At 38.9% G+C, this 25339-nt stretch overlaps 1 protein-coding gene across 1 annotated transcript in view; it reads right to left on the reverse strand.

Annotated features, from left to right (window-relative positions):
- Positions 1-353: 353 nt before the first annotated feature.
- The window catches only part of LOC113494347 (NACHT and WD repeat domain-containing protein 2), a 46820-nt gene continuing 21834 nt past the window's right edge, over positions 354-25339 (reverse strand). The window contains exons 2-25 of the mRNA XM_026872654.1: positions 22085-22114; positions 13242-13414; positions 11930-12118; positions 11297-11464; positions 10776-10926; positions 10256-10412; positions 9561-9719; positions 8957-9135; positions 8416-8508; positions 7946-8074; positions 7503-7608; positions 7091-7253; positions 6511-6719; positions 5934-6192; positions 5455-5636; positions 4946-5022; positions 4322-4870; positions 3910-4027; positions 3381-3510; positions 2863-2935; positions 2581-2717; positions 2011-2211; positions 1469-1603; positions 354-902 (exon numbers count right to left, since the gene is read on the reverse strand). Coding sequence (XP_026728455.1) covers positions 664-902; positions 1469-1603; positions 2011-2211; positions 2581-2717; positions 2863-2935; positions 3381-3510; positions 3910-4027; positions 4322-4870; positions 4946-5022; positions 5455-5636; positions 5934-6192; positions 6511-6719; positions 7091-7253; positions 7503-7608; positions 7946-8074; positions 8416-8508; positions 8957-9135; positions 9561-9719; positions 10256-10412; positions 10776-10926; positions 11297-11464; positions 11930-12118; positions 13242-13414; positions 22085-22114 — 4006 coding nt within the window. The 3' untranslated portion in view covers positions 354-663. The remainder of the gene's footprint in view (positions 903-1468; positions 1604-2010; positions 2212-2580; positions 2718-2862; positions 2936-3380; positions 3511-3909; positions 4028-4321; positions 4871-4945; positions 5023-5454; positions 5637-5933; positions 6193-6510; positions 6720-7090; positions 7254-7502; positions 7609-7945; positions 8075-8415; positions 8509-8956; positions 9136-9560; positions 9720-10255; positions 10413-10775; positions 10927-11296; positions 11465-11929; positions 12119-13241; positions 13415-22084; positions 22115-25339) is intronic.

A 25339-nucleotide genomic window follows, 5' to 3' on the forward strand; every position in this document is an offset into this window, starting at 1 on the left:
CCACAAAATTACGTCTAAACATCAACATTACAGGTAAAGAATTCACTAAATACAATTTATTTAATTTTAATAATGTAATTAATAAGCGTAATAGATCAAAACATTAATGTTTTTTTATTAATTTCTTTTTTACTTCGTGCTATCTTTTTGATTGTAAGCCACTGGGATTGCTTGAAATTCCGAAAAAGATTTTTAAGCCTTTAAATCTTAATTTGACAGAAAAATTCTTCGATTCTTTTAGAAATAAAATCCAAAGATATAACTGGGTCTTCTCGAACTTTTTTTTTCGATTTTCTAAATTTTCGTATTTGTTTATCACATTGAATTTATTGTTTGTGTCTGGTGTTTAATGATAATTTTTAACATATATTGCCATATGACTTATCCTGCAACTGAATAAAATATTCAAAAATTCTTGATTTGGAATTTGAATATTTTATGCCAGTAACATGCGATCACAGATTTATTTATCTGCGCGCCTACCAGCACTATTTAAATGTGGAACAGAATTGGCTTCTTCGACAGCAACATTTTCTAGTGATGATAGACCCATCGATACTATTGATGTCTTAAACATTATCATTACACCCCAGACTCCAACTAAAAAGCAATACTAAGTGGCTCCTGAATCTCCAATCAACACGAGTAGCCTCATCAGACCTGCTATGAGTTCTCCAGACCCTTTACGTCAAAGGCCTTGCCCTCCAATGTCTCGTCGCCATACTCCCTGTCGTCATATTCCACCTCCTTGGCACTGACCACTGACTCGACGGGTGGACCGTGAAGCTTCACGCATAGAACCTCTTTGTAGTTCTCCATGGCCAGAGCGAGGACTGAACCTCCGAGAAGGACTTCGCACGATGTGATCCTTTCTGGCGGTGTGTATACTGCTATCAGCTTACCTGTAATATAAGGAACACTTTATGTATTGTAGGTATTTTAAGGGATTTATTGATATGTATAAACGACGGTTTTTTTTTTCATAATACCATTACTGATCTATCGTTCAGCTAATGGGTATTGATTATATTTATTGATAGTGGGTATTAATCAAATAAAATTAAATGTCTTTATCCATTTCGCTCACGACACCAGCCAGTACAAGCGTGTGCGCAGACGCAGGTGCACTCTCTGTTCCCTTATTCCCAAAGCAAGAAAAGGCAATCCAAGTAGACTCGAGAGAGAGAGGAGCAGAACCCTCAGTTTACCTGCCTTCAGTGAAACCGACTTCTAAAATGCTTAGAATATTCCAAAAATAGTGCTTTGGGATGAAACTCGGGACCTTTGATTCGAAAGACTTGCGGTCTTAGCACTAATCTATAAAAGCTCAATTGAATATGGGTTATTCTGCAAACCAAAGAGTCCTCACTACTGGTCGATACCTTCTAATTATTTTTTACTGCAAACAACACTCTTATTTGCAAGGTAGGGTAGTGAAGCTGACTTGCAAGGCAGGTGATATAGTTACCAGTGTGCAGGTCCCACAGCCTGACAGACAGGTCTCGACAGGAGTCGTCAGCTGACATGAGCACGCCACCTGCCTTGGCGAGCCGCAGCTGTGAGGCCGCGGACACGTGCCCGCGTAGCGTCAGCCGACAGTTACCTAAAGAAGAAAATTGACGATAGATTTTGTACGTTTTTTAATGGAGTTGTATCTGTTTTGGGAATTTAGTGGATGTTGCACGGTCGGAAATGGATTTGGTGCTTAAATGAGAATTGTATAAACTGAATGTAGTAATTAGACGAGACAGTAATATTTTTTTGGACTTTTATTTAATTACTGTCAATACTACGCTTCGAACTGTTCTGAGATTGATAATAAGTATAATTTATGGTCCGTTTTAGCAGTAAACACTACATATCGGACGAATATTTTATATTAACAGAGTTCTTAATATATTATTCCAATCCATATTATTTTAATCCAGATACCAATTACCTATGTTCCCCCTCAAAAAAGACCATCCGGAATCAAAACTTAAATCTATACCCAACTCTTCAATCACTCACCAGTAACGAGATCCCAAACCAGTATCCTGGTATCAGCCAACCCTGACACGACACAGCCGTCCACGGAGCTGATGGCCAACGCCACGGTGTCGCAGCCAGGCTTCCACTTCTTGAAGAGTGTACCGGACTGCAGGTCGTACACTACGATGAAGTTCGGGCTCGGCTCGTCCAACTCCCGGGATACCACGCAGACGTAGGAACCTGGGTTAAGAAGGCAAAAAGGAGTTATACAACAAAAAGTATTAAAGTAAATTTTTCTCGTCATTTTTTTCGTGCACATACTTCTTACTAATATCAATACTACCCCCAATCTATAGGGTTTTCCTATATTATGCGGATAGGATGCGATTGTTAACAGCACGCCTGCTTTGGCTGTGGGCAGAACACACGTGGCGCGCAAAACAATTTATCGGTTTTTAAACCTCCTTAATAAAATAATTATCTTCAATTATAAGTAGAAAGTAATAATCTCGAATTAACTTCAATATTTAGATACTATCATATATACATATCATTTTTTGGGGATAGTACTGTATAACAGTTAATTTTAATTAGGACGGTGATTTATACCTTCATAAGTGATAGCAGCCTTGGAGGTGATGAAGTCGTGGTGTGGTATCCGCAGGTCGTAGAGCAGCTTGCGTGACGTCAGCGACCACACCAGCAGCGGGAACGGCTTCTGTGTCTCATCACCGCAGACCAGCACCCTGGCGGAACGTACAGGTTTCAATAAGTTCATGAAGAAACAGAACTTTATTGTTTTTATATTCTTTGCTTTGGCATTCATCCTACAGTTTTCTCCTTTTAAAGAACGAGGCTTTCGTGTTGTATGCTTAGAGAACAATATCTTACCTTCCATCACCCGAAACCAGTAGAGAGTTCAGGAATCTATCTTCACCAGCCTTGAACGTGGTCACACAGTCACCTAAAACCAGAAAATACCATTTTCTTTATATATATAAAATTCCCGTGTCACGATGTTAATTACCGTACTCCTCCGAAACGGTTCAACCAATATTTATGAAATTTTGTATACATATTGGGTAGATCTGAGAATAGAACAACATCTATTTTTCAAACCCCTACGAAAATAGTTTATTTTTTGGACGAAATTGTTTGTTTTTATTTTTTTATAATCTTGCATTAAAATACATACAACTAGAAAAACAATATTCGGCAAAACAACGTTTGCTGGGTCAGCTAGTTTTCCTATGATTTTACATGCTGGTCTCCCTATAGCCGTAAGAAATACATTTAGAGGTATTTGACAGACCTTTTCATCCAAGATATCTTCATTTTAAACTTTCTAACTACAAAAGTAATTCAGTATTTGGTTTGCTATGCATAGTTATAAAGAAGGCTCCACTTACCAGTCTCAATGTTCATGAGATTCACGTACATCCGGTTCCGGGAGAGCGCGACCAGGTGCTTGGGGTCGTGCAGCCCGTAGTACGGCATCTTCTGGTTCATCACGCCTTTCAGTGCCACCAGGAACGTGCCCTGGGGAAGATAATGATCGTATGTGAAATTATTGCTGATTTAAGGTAATGTCAATTTTTTGAAGTCAGAGATAAAAGTCCATTTATTTTATCATATTTAATAGGTTCTTTAACACAGACAAATGCAATAACTTAGTGTAGCACTAAGGCCAGGACAAAAACTATCAATAGTGTTAATTATATTAGGAACTTGCAGAACTAGTATTAGAATTGTCTTTAAGGTTTCTTGGCAGTTCAAAAATCAGTATTTCTCCATTGATATCCGTTGCCATAAATAACGTAATTTCATATTACATTGACGTAATAGTTCAACAAATCATAATTTTTAAAAGCTCTTTATCGCCAGACAAAAAAATCTTCTTAGGTGACGCACTTAATTAATGAAGTAAAAAGTGCTTACCTGATCGAGATTGTAAACCCTGAGCTCTCGGCGACACAACACCACGCAGTTGTACTCGTCGATCGGAACCAGGTTGATGGGGTGGGTCACTCCCACCATCTTCCGCACCAGCTTGCATCTAAGACACCATGAAGAGTTTATTAGAAATTTAGATTTAATTTGGCTTTGAGATAAAACTAGGAAGGATAGTCAAATGGCCTCGGTGTGATTATGTATATTAGCGTATACAAACCAAGAGAAAATCATATTTGTGATGAGGAATAGTTGGGTTAAGAATCAATTTGGACCGGTAGTTAAGTCGCTTTTATCACAATGCAATCATTGGATTGTAGCTAAGTTGATATCTTATGGACTGAAGAAGCTTATACTTCTGTTTTTATAAGTTACTTGAGAATGCTTTTTGAATACTCACTTGGTAACATCCCACACACAGATCTCCTCTCGTTCGGTAGACACGGTCGCCACAAACTTGCCTCTACTATCGAACCTCACGATCAAATCATACGTCTTCGTGTCGAAACCCTCACTCAGAGAGAAGTCCCGCTTATCCTTAGTATCCATGATCTTCCAGAAATCTTCATTCTCCGGATAGAAGGTTGGCACCGGAGGCTCCCGTACCGCCTTCATCCACTCCTGAACGATCTTACTCTTGATTTGCATTCCATTGCGCTGCCGTTTCTCCATTGTCATTCGCAATCTCCCATAAAACTGTCGATGGTCGTAATCCAATGCGTAGGAGTGGGTTTCGAAAACGTCTTTGAGTACTTCGATGTGTTCTGGTAGGGGGTCGATGTGGACGAGCGCGATGTCTTCGAGGAAGTGGCAGCAGTCGGTGGCCGCCAGCTTGTCGTGCACGCACTCCAGCTGCGTGAAGTATGGCTGGCTGGCGAACGTCTCGGGCTGCTCCTTGTATATGTGGTAGTGCTGGAACGGCAGCTCGTCGAGTTTCCGTGTGTTGTAACTGTGGGTGTTCATGAGTTAATTATTTTTTATGTTAATAAGAAAGTGTTGAATAAGTGTTGAGTTTTTAACTTACTATTCCTCAGAAAACTTGTTCTCCTGTGATACCAGACGGCCAGCCATCTTTGGATCGTTTTCTGCGTACCATTTACCCTGAAAAAGATATGCTGTTATTTTTAACTTTGTCAAGATAAGAGTTTTAGGAAACTAGCTGAGATGGCTAACTTATAATGTGGGTTTCGACTATTGCGAACATCATTTTCATTTCTACTTTATTGGAAGAGAATTAATAAAATAGGTGTAATAAGCCCCGAACATATTAACCATTTGACTTGTACACGTTCTTTTAAGACATTTGTGGTCGTTTATGAAGCAGATAAATTATAAATTATCGAATATCCACTTGTTTAAAAACAAGCTTTGAGGCTACAGAGATAGATAGCAATGAACGGAGATTAGAGAAATTTTGACCTGCAGCGAAAAAAAAACGGCTAGAGGTAAAATAATTTAGTAAAATAATAAAACATGGTGTACCAAACTTGTAACAGCTTTTAAAGACCACGCAAAGGAAAATGGTATTTGTACCTCATAATAGTCAATAAGCGTGTGTCGCACAGCGAGCCCGCCGTCGGGCAGGTAGCGGTCGCTGGCGGCGGAGGCGAGCGCGGCGTCCCGCCAGCGCGCCGCGCCGCGCGCGTCCCAGCGCAGCCACGGCGACAGCAGCGCGCCCAGCTGCGGCCACACCAGCGACGCCGGCGCCCACGGCACTGACCCAGGGGAGAGGGTGGATTAGTAGCCTATAACATCTGTTACACCCGACCCAAGGCACAGGGTGTAATACTAGTCTATAACATCTGTCACACCCAATGAACTGGACCTGACTGTACGATCGGGGTATTTTTCCGAAGAAATGGCGCAACGATAATTTATTGTACTTTGATTATATTTTGCACGTGCACGTATGGTTAAGGGATATCGGGATTCTCGCGTGGCATAGGCATAATATTTGATTTATAAATGTTTCAGATTACTTGGTGCCAGGTTTTTGTAATGAATATACTCACAATAAGTCTCCTCACTCCTGAACAGTTCATCATGAGCCAGTATATCCAGGATCTCGGTATCATCCAGGCCCCTCCTGGATGCCGTCAGCAGCGCTAGACAGGTCTTCACTCGGTCAGCGCCCAGCGCCGCCTCCGTGGTGATCAGGATCTGCGTCAGCTGCCCCTCCAAGTCCTCACAGATCACCAGCTCTGGAGTTGTTTCAGGTTCGGACAGTTCCGTGAAGGTTTCTGCTGATAACGAGATCTGCCATGCCAGGATCTGAAAGACGAATAACAGTTGGAAGAAATTCCTCCGCTCTATGCAATTTAATCTTTTTGTTGAGGTGGTTTCACAACTATTTAAGTCACATGCACCAAATAAACATCCTTCACGTGCTATTTTAAATATACGACAAAGTTTTCCGAGATACTAAAATCAATTGATTTTATGCCTCAGCATAAATAGGACACTTTTGCAGGGCCTTCCCAGTAGGCGGTCTTTCACGATATTTCGTCATGTACGATTTCAGCTCGCACTTTTTGAAAATAACCACTTAGTTTCAACCAGATTATCAAAATACTCCAAACGATATTATACCTTAGCGTATAGCGGCAAGGTGCACTTCTGCACGGCCCTGACGGCGGCGGGCGGCGGCTCGGCGGCGCCGGTCTTGCTGTAGGCGGCGGCGCACGCCACCAGCACGGCGCGCGCCTCGTCCGCGCCCACCGGCGGCGCGCGCACCACGCGGGGACCGTCCTCCGACGACAGCACCGCCATGATGGCTGAGCTGGACGGCTCGTCTTTTTCTAGAATGATGCAGGTTTACAGATAATATACTCTGGGTTATTTCATGACTGTTTTGCAATCTATGTCGGTTATAAGTGCGCGAATCTTTTCGCGCTTGGATGTCGTTGTTGAAAGCTTTTTTGGTAAAATAAGTTAACACCCAATTCATCAACCCGATAAGCTGTTGTTGAGTTTGATTTAGCAACAGACTAATAAACAACATGTTCATTTTTAATAATCTAGAAACAAGTAAATGACTTACTTCATAGTCAAACAGATCACGGGAATTCATCTCCATTCTGGCTTTTAACAGATTCCCTTAAGCATCCTCACCAGCTTTCCTTCAAACTATTAAACCTACAAGTATTTCCACTCGTTTCGGGTGTGGTACCTTCAGTGACGGTGACGATCATCTTGACGTTGTGCGGCAGCCTCTCGGGCAGCCAGCGCGCGGCCCGCAGCGCGTCGGCGCCCACCACGCACAGCAGCGCCCCGCGCGCGCGCCCCACGCCGCCCAGCAGCTGCGGCAGCGCCGCCGACAGGGAGAACACGTCCTGACCAACAATAACATGCTACAGTACCACACTACATGCAGTAAGTAGGCAGAGTTTGCAAAAGCCCGACTGCAAAAAAGAGGAGGTTCTCAGATTCGGTTTTCGGTTTTGTTACAACAGAACTTCGGACTGGATGAACAAATTTTGTTGATTATTTTTTAATTTCTTCTAGTTTGGCTCAATACGAGCTAACTAAGTTTTAATAAGGTTTGTGACGAAGAGCAAAGCTTAAAGAAACCAGAAACTTACATTACGTCCTCTATAAACAGTCCCGGTCAGCAGAACATGACACTGATCCACGATAGACTTGAGCAGCTGGTGGGAGCTGCTCGACTGCGGCGTTAGACCTACGAACCTGATGGTAGAAGGAAATTCAATTGTAGTGGTCGTAGGATACTACCCTGTGGTACGCCAACATTAGTAATATGTTTTGGGAGTTTTGTAGAAAAAAAATCTCATATTTTTGTGATCTAATTCTGTTTTACAGATATTTTGGATAGTTGTGTATAAATTAGAGTTTGTAAGTGTTTTATTCTTCATATTATTTATTAATTTTGATGATTTACTTTATCGAATGCCTCATATTGCACATTTACCATACTACATCTGAAATATATTAAGCATAATAATATTAAGCGTGATAATTTCAAAGTTCGTAAGATTGTGTTTTAACAGCAATTTTTCAAATATACCTGACAATAACAGCGAGATCTGGTTGGTATGTATGCGCCATAGTAACAGCGCGAGCCACTAGCGTCGCCTTACCGCAACCAGCGCCGCCAATTAACGCCAGCGGTACTGTGCTGTCACCAGTTATGTACCTGGAAAACAACACGGATTCTTCTTTTATTGTTAATTGTTGTAGAGTGTATTGTTTACGGACAGACAGCGTCTTTCTGCTAAGGAGTATGTTGTGTTCCGTTTCGCCTCTCGCAGCAATCACTTAGGAAATGGTGAAAGGTAGGCAAACATGATGTCAATGACCATGGATGTCTATTGTATTTTCCTTAATAACGTTGTTTTTTATTTGATTTTGACGGCCAAGACATTTACCAGAAGGTTATTTTTCTTTTTGGTGGTTTCAAATTGATGGTTTTTAATAATAGTTAACCATTAAGTAAGTGGGTCATGCCTTATTTTGATTAAAACGTTGACAACTCACGTTTTGAGCTCGTTGAGTGTGATCTCTCTGTTGGAGGTACATTGCGACGCCTTCTGACAGAACGACAGGTGTTCGTTTATTTCGTCGAACAAGCTGGAAATATACAAACAAATACTCCATGAGTCATGAGCAAATATGAATAATATAATTAAATAGGGCTTTTTCCACTTCCATTGATGCAGAGTTTAAAATGTGTCCAATTTTCTTTTCAGAGTTGTCGAATTTCCAATATTATTTATGTTTTTGTGTTATTATTAGTTGATTTACTTTTTTAGAAGTAGATATGTATTTAAGAGCTATGCTCAAAATGGGATTCCACAAAACTTCTTTCAAACTTCATTTCGAATTTTATAAAAAAAACCTAGCGAATGGTAATTGACGAAGCCCTCGCCAAAATACGGCATTTCCTTTTTTTTTTCATACGTTTGTGTCAAAGCAATTTTACAAGTTAAATAAAGAACCATTATATTATTCCAGCATTTCTCTGTTTTTTTCGACTCCCGTACTAACTAAACCTTCATAGTACTGTTTCATGACTCACGTGGTAGGTATCCCGTTGTACCCAGCGGGCGCGTCGTTGTCCGCCACGAGCGCGTCCAGCAGCGCCTCGAGGCGCTCGGCCAGCGCGCTGCTGACGCCCTCGGTGTAGTTGTCCTCGCCGCCCGGCGCCAGACGCCCGCGGACACTCGCGCGGATCACGTTGCGCTCGCTCAGGTGTTGCTGGAATGGATGGAGAGTGGGTTAGGTTTGAGCTTTGTGGGGAATTTGTCTTGATTATGGGATGTAGGAGAAAAAGTACTATATAAATTTCAGTGTTCAATTTTCAACTGAATGAAATCAGAGTCTGATCAGCCACAGTTGCGCAGAGCATGCGCGAGCGTTTCCGTGAATCTAGTTTAAGCGGTAGAGTGGCCCGGGATGTTTAAGTCATTGGAAGTCAGACACATCCCCGCGCCTTGCCTTCCACGTAGGTTGAAATCATTAGAATTTGTTTTTATATGTTCATATTGTTTTCGTCCTTGTCAGGTGAAATGTATAGGCAAAAAACATACACGTAAAAGCGTCTACTACATTTTTGTGATTTGCAACAATAAGTCATTACAAAATCTTGTCAGTCAAACATCATCAGAGGTCGTACTATGTACCTTGAGATCCTTCTGCAGGTTGTTGAGCCTCCGCTGCAGCTCGTGCGCGTGCGCGGTGTCGTCGGGCGCGTCGGCGGGCGGCGGCGCGCCCCCCGCGCGGCACACCCACACGCAGCGCCGCGCCGCCTCCACGCTCATCAGCACCGTGTGCTGTACCTCCTGAGGGGTATTCATACAGCTAGTAAATACATCAGTTTAATTGCATTCCTGATCTGTATGTTTCATATAGAAGTTTGCAACTTTTGGCATAACCGATATTCCTTTTAAAGTATTTTTTTATGCAAATGCGGATTAAATTGATTCCTTAATTGATTACAAAAGGAAAGATGGCTAGGTCAAAGAATCCAAAAAAAAATTTTTGTAAAGTAATAATCGAAGCCTCGAGCAAGTTCCTTTCCATATTATAAAACATAAATAAAACAGTTTCTGAAAACGTTTAGATTGACTACAAAATGCTGTTAACATAGTCATCCCCTCTCAGTGCACTGTTGGACATGGGTCTATTTCAGAACACGCCACTAAGCTCGATCTTCAACTCTTCCTATCCAATCACTGCCCGCTGCCTCACGAATATCATCGTCCAATTTTGTTTTAGCACGACGAGGGAATCCTCATAGACACCCGCTCCCTCAAGCTAGGGAACCTTATATCATCGTCCTATGCTCCTTTCCCTATAGTCCCCACCACCAACCGACCTGTTCGACCACAGTAGTGAGGTAGGCATCACAGGCCTCCTGTGGCAGAGTCCGCACCAGCACGTTCAGTGTCTTGGCCATCTCGCGGCGCCAGCGGGCCGGCGCGCCCCGCACCAGCCGGTAGCACGGCGGCGTCGTCGTCGAGTCTAGACTGTACCTGGAATTACGTAATTACATTCGAGGATGTATCGTTGGAGAGACGTTGGTTAACGTCACATATGAGATTCAGTTAAATCTCGAACCTGAATTTATTTAAAAGATTTTTTTAAAGTATGCAAAACAGATTTATGCGAAAGCGCATTGAATTACCGAATGCCAGATACAAAATTTAGGACTACATAAAACAGCCATATTTCCAATCCTCATCTTCTTGTTTTGTTCCTGTTGTGAGTCACAAAGTCCTTATTACCTTCTTATTTTGATATCATGATTTTGAACTTCAGCTTGATGTGGCCGAAAATCATCCTTACAACTTACGTTTGACAGTGCATTTTTGTTCGCTGTTAAAAAGTTATCCTACCATTTATTAAGCAGAGCCTTGTCGCACTCCTCCTCGGCAGTCTCGAGCGCCGCCTTGAAGTCAGCGCACTCCAGCGTGTGCGGCAGCAGCGGCGTGCCCAGCCCCGAGTTCAGGAACAGCACCGGGACCACCGCGCCCAGCTCCGATTGCCCTGGAACATGATATATCCAGGATAGCTTGACGCACAGATGGCGCGGTGAAGGACAAACATTTGTTGTGATACACAAGCTAGGAATTCGAATGCTAGAAAGCTACTAAGAATGTTATTTCTTATTCCCCAAACACGACATCCAGCAACGATTAATAATAAGGTGAATACTTTGAAGTTTTTGGATCACCATCATCAAATTTACGTTTAGGACACGTCTAGTCAGTGTAGCTTTTCTATCTTTCTCGATCCTGTTCCTCTCATTTATTTGGTTTCCTTATGTAAGTAAAGATTTTTTAAGCGATGCATAATAAAATCTAATTCAACTATCAAAATAATACTTTATTTTCTAAGGGTTTTTTCGTATACATACGAGCTAGCTCAGCGATACACAGCACCGGGAACCGATGGTCTCGCTGCTGCTCGAGTGGCGAGCGCCAGTGCAGGTCGGCGACGTGCACGCGCCAGCCGCGACGCCGCGCGCGCACCCGCAGCCGCGCCGCCGCGCCGCACTGCAGAGCGCCTTTCTCTGCGCAGCAGTCTGGAAGGACAAATTTAGGAATGTTTTATTATAGTGCTATAGGTTAAGTTAATGAAGAATTTGATTCTTGTGAATGCATCTCATACACATTACACAATTCCTTGTAGAATTACATTTTTCTAAGTATGATGATAGGAATGATTTCACTATTATGCAATCGTTCTATAATACACTACCCTTTGGAACTAGCCTAAAAAATATTTATTATATGAACAGTTTATTAAAAAGGAAATAAGAATGTACTTATAATTAGCAAGCATCCTCATTTTAAAAGATTATATTGATTGCAAACGCAATAATACTTTTCCCCTTCACTTCAACATTCTTATTTTCAGAAAACACTACATACCTATCACTTAGGGAAGGATGTAGGTCGCACTGATTAAACCGGCCGTACTATGACTTTCACGTTTAGATCAGTGCATACCAATGCCTTACAATCCATCACGCACAACCCTCTCTTACCCTGCGAGTCAGCAGCACACACGTAGATGAGCATGGCCCGGCGCCTGCGAGCCCGCACGCCGGTGACCTTGCCGAGCAGGCAGCAGCGGTGCTCCTCCGGTAGCGCCGACACCGCGCTCGGCATGGGCGGGCCCTCCAACTCCTCGCGAGGGGACGTGCATGCCACCGGCGAAGACAGGGAGATCGAGTCTGGGGATGAAGAAATATTCGCTTATCAGTAACAGAACAGTATTGTTCTCATCCCTATTATAATTGATTTTAATACGCTTGCGGACAACACCACATAAATTCTTCTGAACCCAAAGTAAGTTGTTAAAGCACTTGTGTTATGGAATTCAGATACAACGAAGGTACCACAAACACCCAGACCCGAGACAATATAGAAATGTGAATTTTTACATAGACCCGACCGGGGATCGAACCCGGGACCTCAGAGCTAGCGACACCTTGAAACAGGTGCGTACGCCACTCGATCACGGAGGTACCACAACTTATTGCTTCCCTTTTATAACAGGGAAGGGATAAGTTGTAAGGGAAGAACAAATTGATACAAAAATAAGATTGACTTCTTTTATAAGGAAATATAAGATGATTTTAATTTTTTAGAGATTGAAAATGAAGTCTTCACATTCAGAACAAACATTCGTTCGTTACGCAAAACTCGGATCGGGAATTGCTGTTGAAAGACGAAAATTTAAACTACATTAATTAACGTTGAGCAATAAAAAACATTTAAAAAAAGATGGAATAAAACTATTTCGTATTATCTCGAATAATAATACTTAAACTATAATGTATAAGCGAAACCCATACAATTTCATCAGACACATCCTCTCAAAAATGATTAATAATTCCGCATAACTCTTACCACATAACTTCAAAAGGAAAAAATGATACTTTTGCTTTTTCAATAACCATTCGTATTCAGAAAAAGGTAAAGTAATTTCCATATTACTTTGTACATGCATTAGGCTAATGGATAAAACACTCGGCCATATTACAACCATTTTCAATATTAAAATTGTTTGGAGTTCTAATAGTCCACACTGTTATTAATTTTCAACCACATTACGTTAAATAGTTTATACCAATTGAGTTTATAACAGTAATACATTAGCTTTATTTTAAAACGACTTCCACACGAATTATTTTTTTATTGTGTATCATCGATTTTGCTTTTTACGATTTAATGGAAGGTGGTCAAACGGCTGGGCCCCAATTCTGCTATTAACAATGGCCGATGAATGAATGAAAACTTTTCAAACCCCAATTGCTGAAATCAGAAACCACGAAATCATGAAGTCATACTGACCTGAGACACTGGAGCCGACTGGTCGATGCGGGCCCTTCAGCTGCGGCTTCTCCTTGAAGGAGGAGGAGGGCTCGAGCAGGTGGTGCGCGGGCAGCGGCTGCGGCTCCGCGCTCGCGTCCATCGACGGCTTCGTGACGCGGTACGACGGCGACCTGCGCGAGCAGCAGTTCGACCTGATGAGAATGGCCAATGTGAAATGATACGCGGTGATGGCAGAAGCGGAGATTGGACTTTATTTTTTTGTCAGCTGAGTTGATTTTTGAATGGAGTTGCTGATGCTGTTTTTAAGGAACCACGTTGACAGTTTTGGATCAATATTTGGCATTGTTGTTTTGCAAATGGTATTCAAAGACCGTTAGGTCAATTCAAGGGGGAGAGCAAAATGATTTCATTTTTTTTATGCCTGTCTATAATTAGAGTTTCATGTATCAGTTGTCTAGTACTCATAACACAAGCTCTGCTTAATTTGAGACTAGATGGCGTTGTGTGAATGTTGTCCAATATTATATTATATTATTATTATATCTAGGGAAAATTTGATAGTTAATGAAATAAAGCTTTGGGTAAAGCAATGTGTATGTTCAATGGCTGTTCGAAAGCTAATGGCATTTGATAATGTACTTAAATGTTATAAAGATGGCATAAAATTAAAACCCTACAAGTTGATCACACATATAAGTAAATCTGTTGGATTAATTTAACGGCATTGCTATTGGTAATACTGTACTGCGCTTGCCTCAGGATCAGATAAACATTGTAAGCTCATTATTTAAAACAAAAAAAAACAATCACTATTTTAATATATTATTTTTGCTATACTAATATATAAAGCTGAAGAGTTTGTTTGTTTGTTTGAACGCGCTAATCTCAGGAACTACTGGTTCAAATTGAAAAATTATTTTTGTGTTAAATAGACCATTCATCGAGGAAGGCTTTAGGCTGTAAACCATCACGCTCCGACTAATAAGAGCGAAGATACAATGGAAAATGTGAAAAAAAACAGGGCAGGTATAAATCATATCTTATATCTTCTACCCACGGGGACGAAGTCGCGGGCAACAGCTAGTTTAAAATAATGAGATACTTAATTACGTTTTTAATTAAATTCGAATATACTTAGAAGATTAAGCTGTTAATAAATAAGATTTCCGTTGAAATTTAGTTCATAGTACTAACTTAAGCTCATTTAAATCTTAGCTACGAAAGTTGCTACACCAACTTAGTGCGCTACGAAGTTCTACGGACGTAGCACCGTAGCTGTTTCGTAGCACATGACGATAAAATCAACTACGTTTAGCCTATGGGTTGATTATATAAATTGAATTTTAAAAGTATTGTTTTTAATTTCATTAATTTGTTTCATAAGGCTTTTACGTAATTTGATTGGCGGATAAGTTATGTCAACTATGAAAATATATTTTTTATTGAGTTGTTGTTAGAAAATTCATACTTTTTATAAAGTTATGTATTATTAATATCTTTGTGAAGGTACATGAGGTTGCATGTCCTTTCTATATAATTCTGAACCGCTAAAATCTGGTAAAATAAGAACATTATGAACAAAATCACAAACAGGAATTAAACCTGGGACTCCTAGCTACAAACACCCCAGTTTCTATAATACTATCCGCTTCGCACTGCTCTTTACTTCCTAAATAACATAGAATATGAGGCAAATTAGATCACGAGAAATATTCTTTGAGTGACCACACATAACTACCCCGTGTCCAAGTACCCACCTCTTACAGTGTACCTCACTACCTGCCCTCACGGGTAACACAATGTGCCTGAAGCCTGTATCTCGTTACTTAGTGTATATAGGTCAGATTGGTTAACCTTTTACGCGTCCTTGTCGCGACCTTGAGCGGGAACCGGCCCGGTAACCTTGGGTCCAAGATTATTAAACCAGGATATGAGGAAATGTGTTCAGGTATGCTGAATGAGATCATTAGGTTATAATGAAGAGATATACTAATCAACAGCTTTTGCCCGCGGCCGGCATGCTACAAATCGAATATGATGCCTCGGAAAAATCGGGATAAAAACTATCCTAATAATTCTGGTTATAAACTATCTGTGTGCTAAGTTTCGTCTAAATCCGTTCTGTGGTTTTCGCGTGTAAGAAGAACAAACATTTACACAATTGCAGCGACTGAAAACCATTAACGCTGTTTTCTAGTATTTCTTAGTTTTTAAGTAAAAGTTTCAATAGCATAAAATTACAGTTTAGTAAGGCTGTATCAGTCTAAAGTCTTCCCAAAAAGTTGAAATGTCCAATCTCAACAGTAACTTCTGACACCAATATTTTGATCTCCCAATTATTTTCTCACGAAGGTTGTATCTCATGTAAGACATAATATCCTTTGAGCTTCCTGTCCAAAACAACAGCTATCATTACAAAACAGGGATGTCCAAAAATGATCCCATAATCAGCTGTTGAAGACATGGGGTGGCTTTGTATAAGCCAGGTCAGTGCTATGAGCTCTTGATCAGGATCTATTTCGTTGAGCAAGCGAGATGCCGTTATGTAGAGAGCAGTGCCGTCCTGCTTTCACAGTGAATCCAGTCTTTGGGAGTAGAAAGAACAGGCAGATTGCGTGTTATTTTGTGTGTGTATGTTATGTGGTTATAAATCCACAGCATGGCAATGTTGATAGGATGTGGTCACGTCTTTTGTTGAAGGGTTTAGTAATGTTAGTAGAAAGGTGCTGGTTGTATGGAATTTGATGTATGGTACATGAACGAAATCGGAATACAATAGAACTGAAAATGAAGATTTGACTAGATTATTAAAAAGCTCGAAATACGATTGCCCGTTAAAAAAATTGTGACTGACTTCATATTCCACTTTTTTACAAAAAAACTTAGATTTGGAAACTCGTGATGAAAATTACAAAATAAAGAAGATGAAATCAAAACATTGGTTTAGTTTTAAGTTAGTCGTTTTTCAGGCACCTTTAAAACATTACAATAATTACTTAGGTCCAGAAACTCACATACCTACACAAGAACTTTCAAATCACCACTCATTTTATCGAACCATCCATATAAAATCCTTACAATCATAGACCCGAATCGTTTCAGCTCTAACTTCACAACCCCTTCACATCAAGGCATGTTTTAATGCAAGCTTACCGAGTAAACCCCAAATATTAGCAAAGCAAACCCCAGACCACCCGAGCTGTATTACTCCTGCATCCCTCTCCCCGCCTTACATCACATTATAACAGGATTGCGTATTCCAATTATGTATTTATAGAGCCGTATTTTTATAATTTGCTGGATTAGGATCGTGGGTTAATAAACTGTTTTCGAGATTGAATATTGTGTTTTTGATTCTGGTGTTAGTGAATTCATTATATCGCTTAAGGCCGATTTTCAATCGCTACATAACTTTTATTTAACGAATATATTTGACAGCTTTTGTAAAGAAAATATGTCAAACGGCCATATTTATTCCTCAGATAGAAGATAACTGATGATTGAAAATCGGTAATTAGTGATACAATAATTAGTTTCTAAAGATAGACACTGGGGTCTGTATAATGTAAATCCTGTGTTACTTATCATCAGGCTACCCTTCAAAGATACAAAATTAGATTAATTAGGTATTAACGGAATGGGGTATTTGACTAAAAATATCTAGTTACATAGATGTACGAAAAATATCGATAAAAAAATATGAAGATGAAACAGTAAGTTGTAATGTCGTGTGACGTCACTTATCTGTACACTTTCTACCGACAAGTGACGTTACTGGCCTTTTTTGTTGATTTATTAAAATAAAAAAATTTGTTTCCAATATTTGATGACGGACATCCCGTTATTATGTGAACATAGCTTAAAATATTAACATTTATTCCTCAGTTTCACAAACTTTGAGCTTTTTCCGAACTTCGAGTAAAATTAAATAAAATGCGTTACGTTGATAGCTTACGACAAATATTGCCGTAGAGTACCTTTAACAATCACCTTATGTCACCGTATGTCGCACAAGCGCTTAATTTTTTTATAAAAATCTTAGATACTACAGATTCCCGGTAGTACTTCAACAGACTCACAAAGCCCATCTGATACAAAACTAAAAAAATATCAAAACCTCTTTTCAGCGTTTAAAAAAGACTGCGGTATTAAAATAATTTAAATAACAATGTATAAAGTTGTGTAAAGTTTCGAATGCTCCCTTATCGCGGTGTGATTCTGTCCAAGTAGGTCACTGGACTCACTGGCTAGGCCACCCCTTGTGGCATGGAGCATTGGAATGAGGGTGGAAGTGCCAACACTGTTGTCGTAGTATAGACCAACCGTAAACGCTTACAGTAAAAGAATAGGGATGATAACGATTTTTTTTTTGCAGTGTCCGTCTTGTAGTTTTTTGTATAATAATGGATACGTATTTTTTAATTTGTCCCGCAAACATAAATTGACCAAATTACAGTGAATGAAACTTACGCGTGGCGTCACGATTGAGTATAAATTTTACCGTATCGTTACCTAAACTTTAAAGCAGTTAATCTTTGTCTATTCTAGTTTTTCAGAAAAAGGAAAAAATACGTGTCTCATACTTTTCAATTATCTAACTGAGGGACTAATGAGATTTTTTCTTTTTATACCCAGTCATCATACCTATTGCACCGGCGTAAGCGTGGCATCGTGACAGCGTGATATGACGTAGAGTAGCTTCTCACTTATTTATTTTACTAGCTGACCCAGCAAACGTTGTTTTGCCGAATATTTCTTTTCTAGTTGCATGTATTTTTAATGCCTAATTATAAAAAAAATCAAATCAAACAATTTCGTGTGAGTAACCCTTATCACTTAGGGGTATGAAAAATAGATGTTGTTCTATTCTCAGACCTACCCAATATGTATACAAAATTTCATAAAAATCGGTCGAACCGTTGCGAAAGAGTACGGTTACTAACATCGTGTCACGGGAATTTTATATATTATTAAGAGAAGAATAATTTGTTGACACACAAAATATTAACAAACACTTTTCTCTTCTCTTCCACAATAATAAAATGTTACATTAAAGGCTGATGGTAGGTTTTCTTCAATAAGTATTGCTAATATTGCTGACTTGTAACCTTACTCGTTGCTTTTTGAATTTATCAAAAACTTGAAAAAATGTGGTAAACATTTGTCCTGGGCGGGAATCGAACCCTAATTCCGGTGTAGTCTACTGGCCTGTAACCATGCGACCAAAAAGCCAGTCAAGTTAATGCACAAAAATTGATTATGGTTTCTTGTGAATGTGATAAACGAAGGTTGGACCATTTTCTGTAACCGCACAATGAGTTATTATTGATTACGATCGTAATTGCCGCTTCCTTTTACTCCTGTGTTCCGTGTCTTGTCCCATGGGCACTGTGAAGCCAGGCCTTTCGTAATATAATAACTGTGTGTAGTAATTACTGTAATAGTAAGCTGATAGTGTTACGTGCTATAAAAAATTGTAAAATAATGTTCACTATTTCTGAAAAAAAAATATGGCTATAGTTCCGTAATATTACTCTAAAATTTAAATGTGTGAAACATAAGGTATGTTTTCAATTTGCTAGTATAGTTCTCTTATTTGCATTATCTCTAGATTATAAAAAAGGGGAAAAAGCTGTTTATATATTTTGTTATCAATGGAACAGATTTTAAAACATATTAAAACATCAATAGTTTTAATTAAAACTGTTAAACAAACTCGATAGCTAAACAAAACACATCACAAAAACTTTAAACTTAAAGAATCCTGAAACGGCTGAAACCCCCAGTCTATCTCGACGCACACAAACAAACAAACAGCTACTCACACAAACAACTGCCTACGTACACTGCGAGGCGTGGCCCGGGGGAGGGGCGATGACGTCACCCGCTGACGTCATAGTGACGCCGGCTCGACCCAGTTTACGCGGGAGCAAGACCGCGTGGTTGGCAAGGCAAGGATATTATGCGTGGCTATGGTTCGCATAGATACTGTGCAACTTGACTTAGGCATTTATTAGAACCAAACTATTATACACAGATTAATCATTATTTATTAATTCTGCGAAAACAAACAATTCTTAAACCTATATATCGATAAAAAGTTGTCAATTATTTTCTTATACATATATGAAACTCACAAGGATTTTAATGAATTTTATATTTTAATTATTATATAAACTGTTTTGTATTTATTTTAAATAGTTTTTAGGGAAATGAATAGCTTGGAAAATGTAAAATAAATTATCTTTGGAAATGTTGTTTGGAACAGCTGATTTTGATTTTGTTAGGCGAGCTCCATCTTGTTTTGTTGTACATGGGAACTGTTATATAAATGATTAGTTATATTGGAAAATGAAAATGAATAGTTTTCTTTAAGAAAGCTAGTCAAGGGAAATATTTTTATATTGGACTGGTGGACGAAAATTTTCCAAGACAAGCCCCACTTGTTTATAGAACTGACTCTAGCGTTCAGTTATTTTCATACAGAAAAGTGTTATTATTTGTCCGGGTTTTATCGATAGATAAATTAAAAAAGGAGTTTCATATCAATATCGAGATTTATTTCGGTGACAGTTATTTTATTTGAGACTGACGCATGACGTAAAAAGTTTCAACTTTTAAACGTTGAACGGCTTGAAGTTTCTCCAAAAGTCAGTCTACTTAGTAGAAACGACTAGAAGTCAAAGGTAAATGCATATTCGTGTTAATTACCAGTTTACGTAAAATAAAAGACATACAAAAAGTTCACCATCAAATACGACTGAAATTTAATTACAGTACCGTTTAAACGATCTCTTAATAGAATCCACATAATCTATGTCTGTCTATATTTTAGAGGCTCTGTTAGACAAAGTTTGCAGCCGTTAATCTTCGTGCACACACCCCGAGTTAGAACAATAACTAAGGCTCAGTTAAGCCAATCAAACATTTGTTTTGGAGCAAACTAACGACTCAATATAGCCTTGTTGGTCGGCGGTCAGCTGTTTCCAATGGTATGACTAACTTTATGAATAATAATAATAATTCTACAGCTTATGTATGAATGGACTACAAATATTTCGAATGGTCATGATCAGCGCAAGATGGCTGGCAGGATGCAGTCGAAGATAGATCTCGGTGGCGGGCTTGGGGAGTCCTATGTCCAGCAGTGGACGAATATGGGCTGATGATGATGATGATGGTGATGATTATATCGAATGGCGTAGACAAATCATATAAAGGGGAATCTGTCAGGGCTAACGTTAAATGTACAGTCGTAGAGAGAGAGCTGTTGATCAGTCCTCTCATACATGAAACACTGCGATCTCCGATTACTGGTAATTTTAGTTTCCATGCGACTACTTCCTTACTCGCTCTTAGAGGATCTCGTCACATTCGAAAGGAATTAGGTATTGGACAAAAGAGTCTAGTTAGTCCGTCAGATAGATATCTAAAAAATATAAGATACGTAGATCTTCTTTTATAAAAATAAAGATAATACAGCTCCACTTTAGGAGTGGATGTCCTGTTATTATGAGCTGTAGTCTTAATTTGTTCCCTGCTTCAAAAAGCTGCCAACTAGCACCTACCTACGCCTAAAATAAGATTTAATTAGCTGCCAGTAACGCGATAATTGCGAAAACAAATCAATAAATACATTCATCTCCACAAGTTTGTACAATTTAACCGATTTACACCGTTTCGTAGTAAACAATTCGAGTGTGAATCGCGATGAGTTGCCAAAAAATATACAACCTTGAACCGGCGTACAAATACTCGCGTTGTATCGCTATAGACAATATCGTAAAACTCTACAACTCTGCATTGTCTCTGACAGCGATTTGTATCAAATGTAAAATTGACAGCTGTCATTTTGACGTTTGTGTTTTGTTTTAATTTTAATCTGTTTACGGTTGGCAGAATTAGAATGGGTTTGTACGGAATTCGCCTCTAATTAAATTCAAAGCTTGTATCCTTATTGCATCGACATTAAAGTCTTTCCTGGCACGTTTTCGTATTTATTTGCATTGCATTTGCACTTAGAACCGCTATGTTGGATTTAAATTGATAGAAATCGCTAATCAGTGATAGGTTTAAACCACCAGAGTAATTATAATTGCTAAGAAATGTAATTTTTATTAAAACAGAATATGTGAGCCTAATATCCAAGTCACATGACCTTTTCACGCTGAATCGATATTTTGTCACATTTGAGGGACACAAATCATCATTAGTCACATAAAATGTCACTTCATTTCAGTTTTTTAGTTGCGTCTATGCCCCACGTGTAGAAATAGGCGAAGGACGAATATGACTGCAGATTATAAAAGCATTGCCTTAGGCAAACACTCTCCTTGGAAGGAGAGAGCTCGCCACCCAGAGCGCAGGAATGTCTTGGCCACAGCGCCAACTAGGTCGAGTCTAAGCGTATTATTTTTATAGTCAAGTTTTTATTGTTTATTTCTATCTGTGTAAATGAAATGACGATGTAGATTGTAAGGATAAAGATTAATTTCTTTTTTTAAATCTGTTAACGATGAAATTAATTGGTCTACGCCAAAGAGCCAATTCTTACGAAATTTCGGGTGATTTTTCGTTCTTTTAAGGGAGTAATTTATTGTTGCCACAATCTAGATCCACACAGGAAAAAACGTGCAAATAAGATACTATTAATCCTATTGGGTAATTTTACTGGACCATTTACTGGATCATTTGTAAACTTAAAACCACACACATAAAGCCTGTTTGTGGCCCGAAAAATATAAAAACAGTCAAAGTATGACATGTAATAGGCATCCTATTATTATAATCATTATTAGTTCCACTGCACTGCAAACTGTTAGTAAAATTAGTGACGACAAGCTAAACCTCTTTGTATTAACCTGTCCGAATCGCCAGTCGACACGGTGTACCTGAGTAAAATATAATGCTTGTATGAAATACACGTGTCTAAATAAGAAAAAAAAATACTGTCTATAAAATAACCTAAAATAGTAGTTAAAAAGTTTTCATTTGTATTTTTTTTGTGTTTCCTTGGTCTGACGAAGTCACGGTTTTCGAATTCATTATTAGTGCTTTAAAATATTTTATGTATTGCCGTAATTCCTTATAAGTTCAGAAAAAAACTGATCCGAAAATATTGTTATGACAGCACAATTACAGCTGAATTTAATGATGACACAGCAAAAAGTCGCCCACTTTGGGAGACGCTCCAGGCATCAGTTGCTTTGTTGCAGTTAATGACTCCCGGTTATCCTAGACCGACCTGAGGACAATGAATGATGGGTAACTCACCGCCAGACCAGGACCAGGCTAGTGCCAGTTGTCGCGTTCCTGTTCGAAGAAATGACAGGCAACACAGTGGGATTGGGATTGTCTGAAAGGGTTACCGTGACCCGGTACATATAGGGCAAAATAAAATCTAATTTAATGTTTTATACCTGGAATTTATTTTAAACTCTTTGGATGTTGGTCTTCTTATATTTTTTTTGTCAAATCCTGCTTCAGAAATTACTAAGCGCATATACAGTCTGGTTCGAGTGTGTAATCAGTGATTCCCTTTTCAGTAGCGTGTAAGTAAATTTTGTAGAAGGTACAATGGGTTTGACGTATCCATGTGGATAAAAACCCCTTAAATATTAATAAAGATTAAAAAAAACTTTATACCGGATAATCCTAATGACATTTATATTTTAAAGAAACAAATACAAATCGATACTTTCAGTAAATGTCGGGACAATTACGGGATTGTTTTGTGGGTTAATCAGTAACTGTCAATACGCGGCCATATTGTAGGATTAACTGGATTTCTGAACGATCATGGCGGATTCGTTCGGAATCCGCTTATCCTTTTCTATTTGAGTGGAAACCTTCCCTTTTTTAATCAAATGGATTAAAATTTATGATCATACATGTGTTGGTCCTGTTTTAAGGATTAAAGGGAGTAGGTTATTGTTTTGAGTAGCTAGAGGGTGTTGTCAATGTTTTCATTGTGGAAGTAAGATGGCGCTATACGCGGTGTAGATCGGCGTCTCTTTTCTGCAGTAGCTAACGTAGATTGTCAATCCGTTACTTATGAGTTGGAATTATGGAAGCGAGGTGGTTCAGTTTCAAACAAAAACAGATCGTTATATTTCTAGTAGGCGTTCTAGATTAGTTAAATTTTAGATCTAGTGACTTTATTTACTTATTATGTTTAATTAGCCTGTGTAGAACTCTCACTGTTGAAGTTTTCTCCCATGGCTTTCCAGATATCTGTCTTCTGTAATTTCTGACCGTGTGGTCTCCCATACCTGACAAGATCGTCACTCTCTCTTCTCTGGGTAAAATCTCGGTAACGATTACTATGATATTAGCATATAAGTATTTTTGAATACATATAATTCACTAAGTAATAGGAAGATTCCTATTTTCATTTTCATGAAAATTGTCACGACCTTTTTTTGCTGTCGGCTCTACATTGATTTCTTAAACACCCCGTACATGTTTATTTTCCAACAAGAGTCTGAATGTAATATTATCAATAGTATCTCTTCTGTTTACATTTTCTTGTTTACGCTGTGAACGGGAACAACTCGGGTTTATTTTTAACAAGCGCCGCTCTGACACGCGCCGAATACTTCACGTTTAGACAAACTCGTAGTTTGTAGTTTTATCATATGAGATTAGATAGGAAATAAAATATAGCATTTTATAGTCATTTTGAAAATACAAAGTTTTTTGTAAAGAAATGTTTTTGGAAGGAGGTCTTACTTGTAAGTTCGAAATTTGAATGTCTTTTATATGCAATAACAAAAATATATAGTGCGACCAGTGTAACTTGGTACGTCGGGACAGAGCTACAAAATATCGCTATCTCTGTTTCACACAACTAGCTTGTATAATTTGATCTCGCTCTGACTAAGCTTTATCTCTTTACCGAAGCGCCAAGTTACATTAGTCGTACTGTACAGTGTGTTTGTCTTCCTTAAATTCCGTACAGCAGGGCTTACCTTACAAAATGATCAGATATTACTTTATTTTAAAATTTGTGTGACTTGAATATTTGTGAAACCCAAGGAACAATCCTCCGAGACACAAGGATTAAATTCCTTAATGCGGAAGTCATTTTTTTTTTCATTGCACATAGCCTTTCTGACTATTTTCTAACATATGGTTTACTAGTTTTGGGTAGCCGCTCGGCCCGCAAAAGTCAGAAATGAAACCATGGGTCTCACGGAATGTGTTAATCTAGGACAATCTAGGTTATAAACTGTCCGTGTGCCAAATTCGTCCAAATCAGTTTTTGCCATAAAGAGTAATAAAAATCCATCCATAATAACAAACTTTGTCTTTTATAATAATAAGTACGACAGCTAAGATTTTCATCTCCTAGTAAAAGCTCCACGTTATCTAAAGCAATATTTTCCAGTTTCCCGCTCTGCTAGTCTCCAAGGAGATCGCATAGTATTTGCGTACGTACTGCAGGCTAGCCTTATAAATATCGATCGCACTCAGATGAGAGACGAATACGTTATCGCAACACCTGATGTATCTAGTCCGATTCAATCGTCGCCTGCACTTTGATGTGCTGCCAACGGCCGGTAGAACTGGCCAGGGAGGTGCAGTAGGTTCAATTCGAAACAATTATTTTTGTAATTTTGGAGAAAGTTCATTGCGAAAGGGATCCCGCCGGTAATCGGATATTTGCCCAAAAATCATGGTGAGGCAGGTCAATGAAAAAAAAACATTGGATACATATTTTTATTTTAGTAATTTTATTAACCAATATAAAATTATCAAAGTTGGAGAAACTTATGGAAGTGGAGACTAATAATTACACTTGTCGGTAAAAAGAGACACACGGTATTTAAATTTTATGTGTCATTTTTATTCCTCATTTATAAAAGTGCATACAAATTTAAAACAAATGAAACGGGAAAAAAAATGGGAAGCAACTTAGTTTAGAAGACAGAAGAAGGACTATACCTAGAAACGAAAGTTACCCATGTTATTCCTTTTTCGCAAGCTTTAGCTAAGCTATGAAATGCTTTCCAATCTTTCTATTTGACCCTCACCGAGCAACTGAAAACAATGACTAAATAACATTAATTGATGAGTTGTCCTTCTGCACAACATTCTGTCGTGGCCAGCGCATC

Source organism: Trichoplusia ni, chromosome 5, assembly GCF_003590095.1.
Source record: "Trichoplusia ni isolate ovarian cell line Hi5 chromosome 5, tn1, whole genome shotgun sequence".
Taxonomy (NCBI): Eukaryota; Metazoa; Arthropoda; class Insecta; order Lepidoptera; family Noctuidae; genus Trichoplusia; species Trichoplusia ni.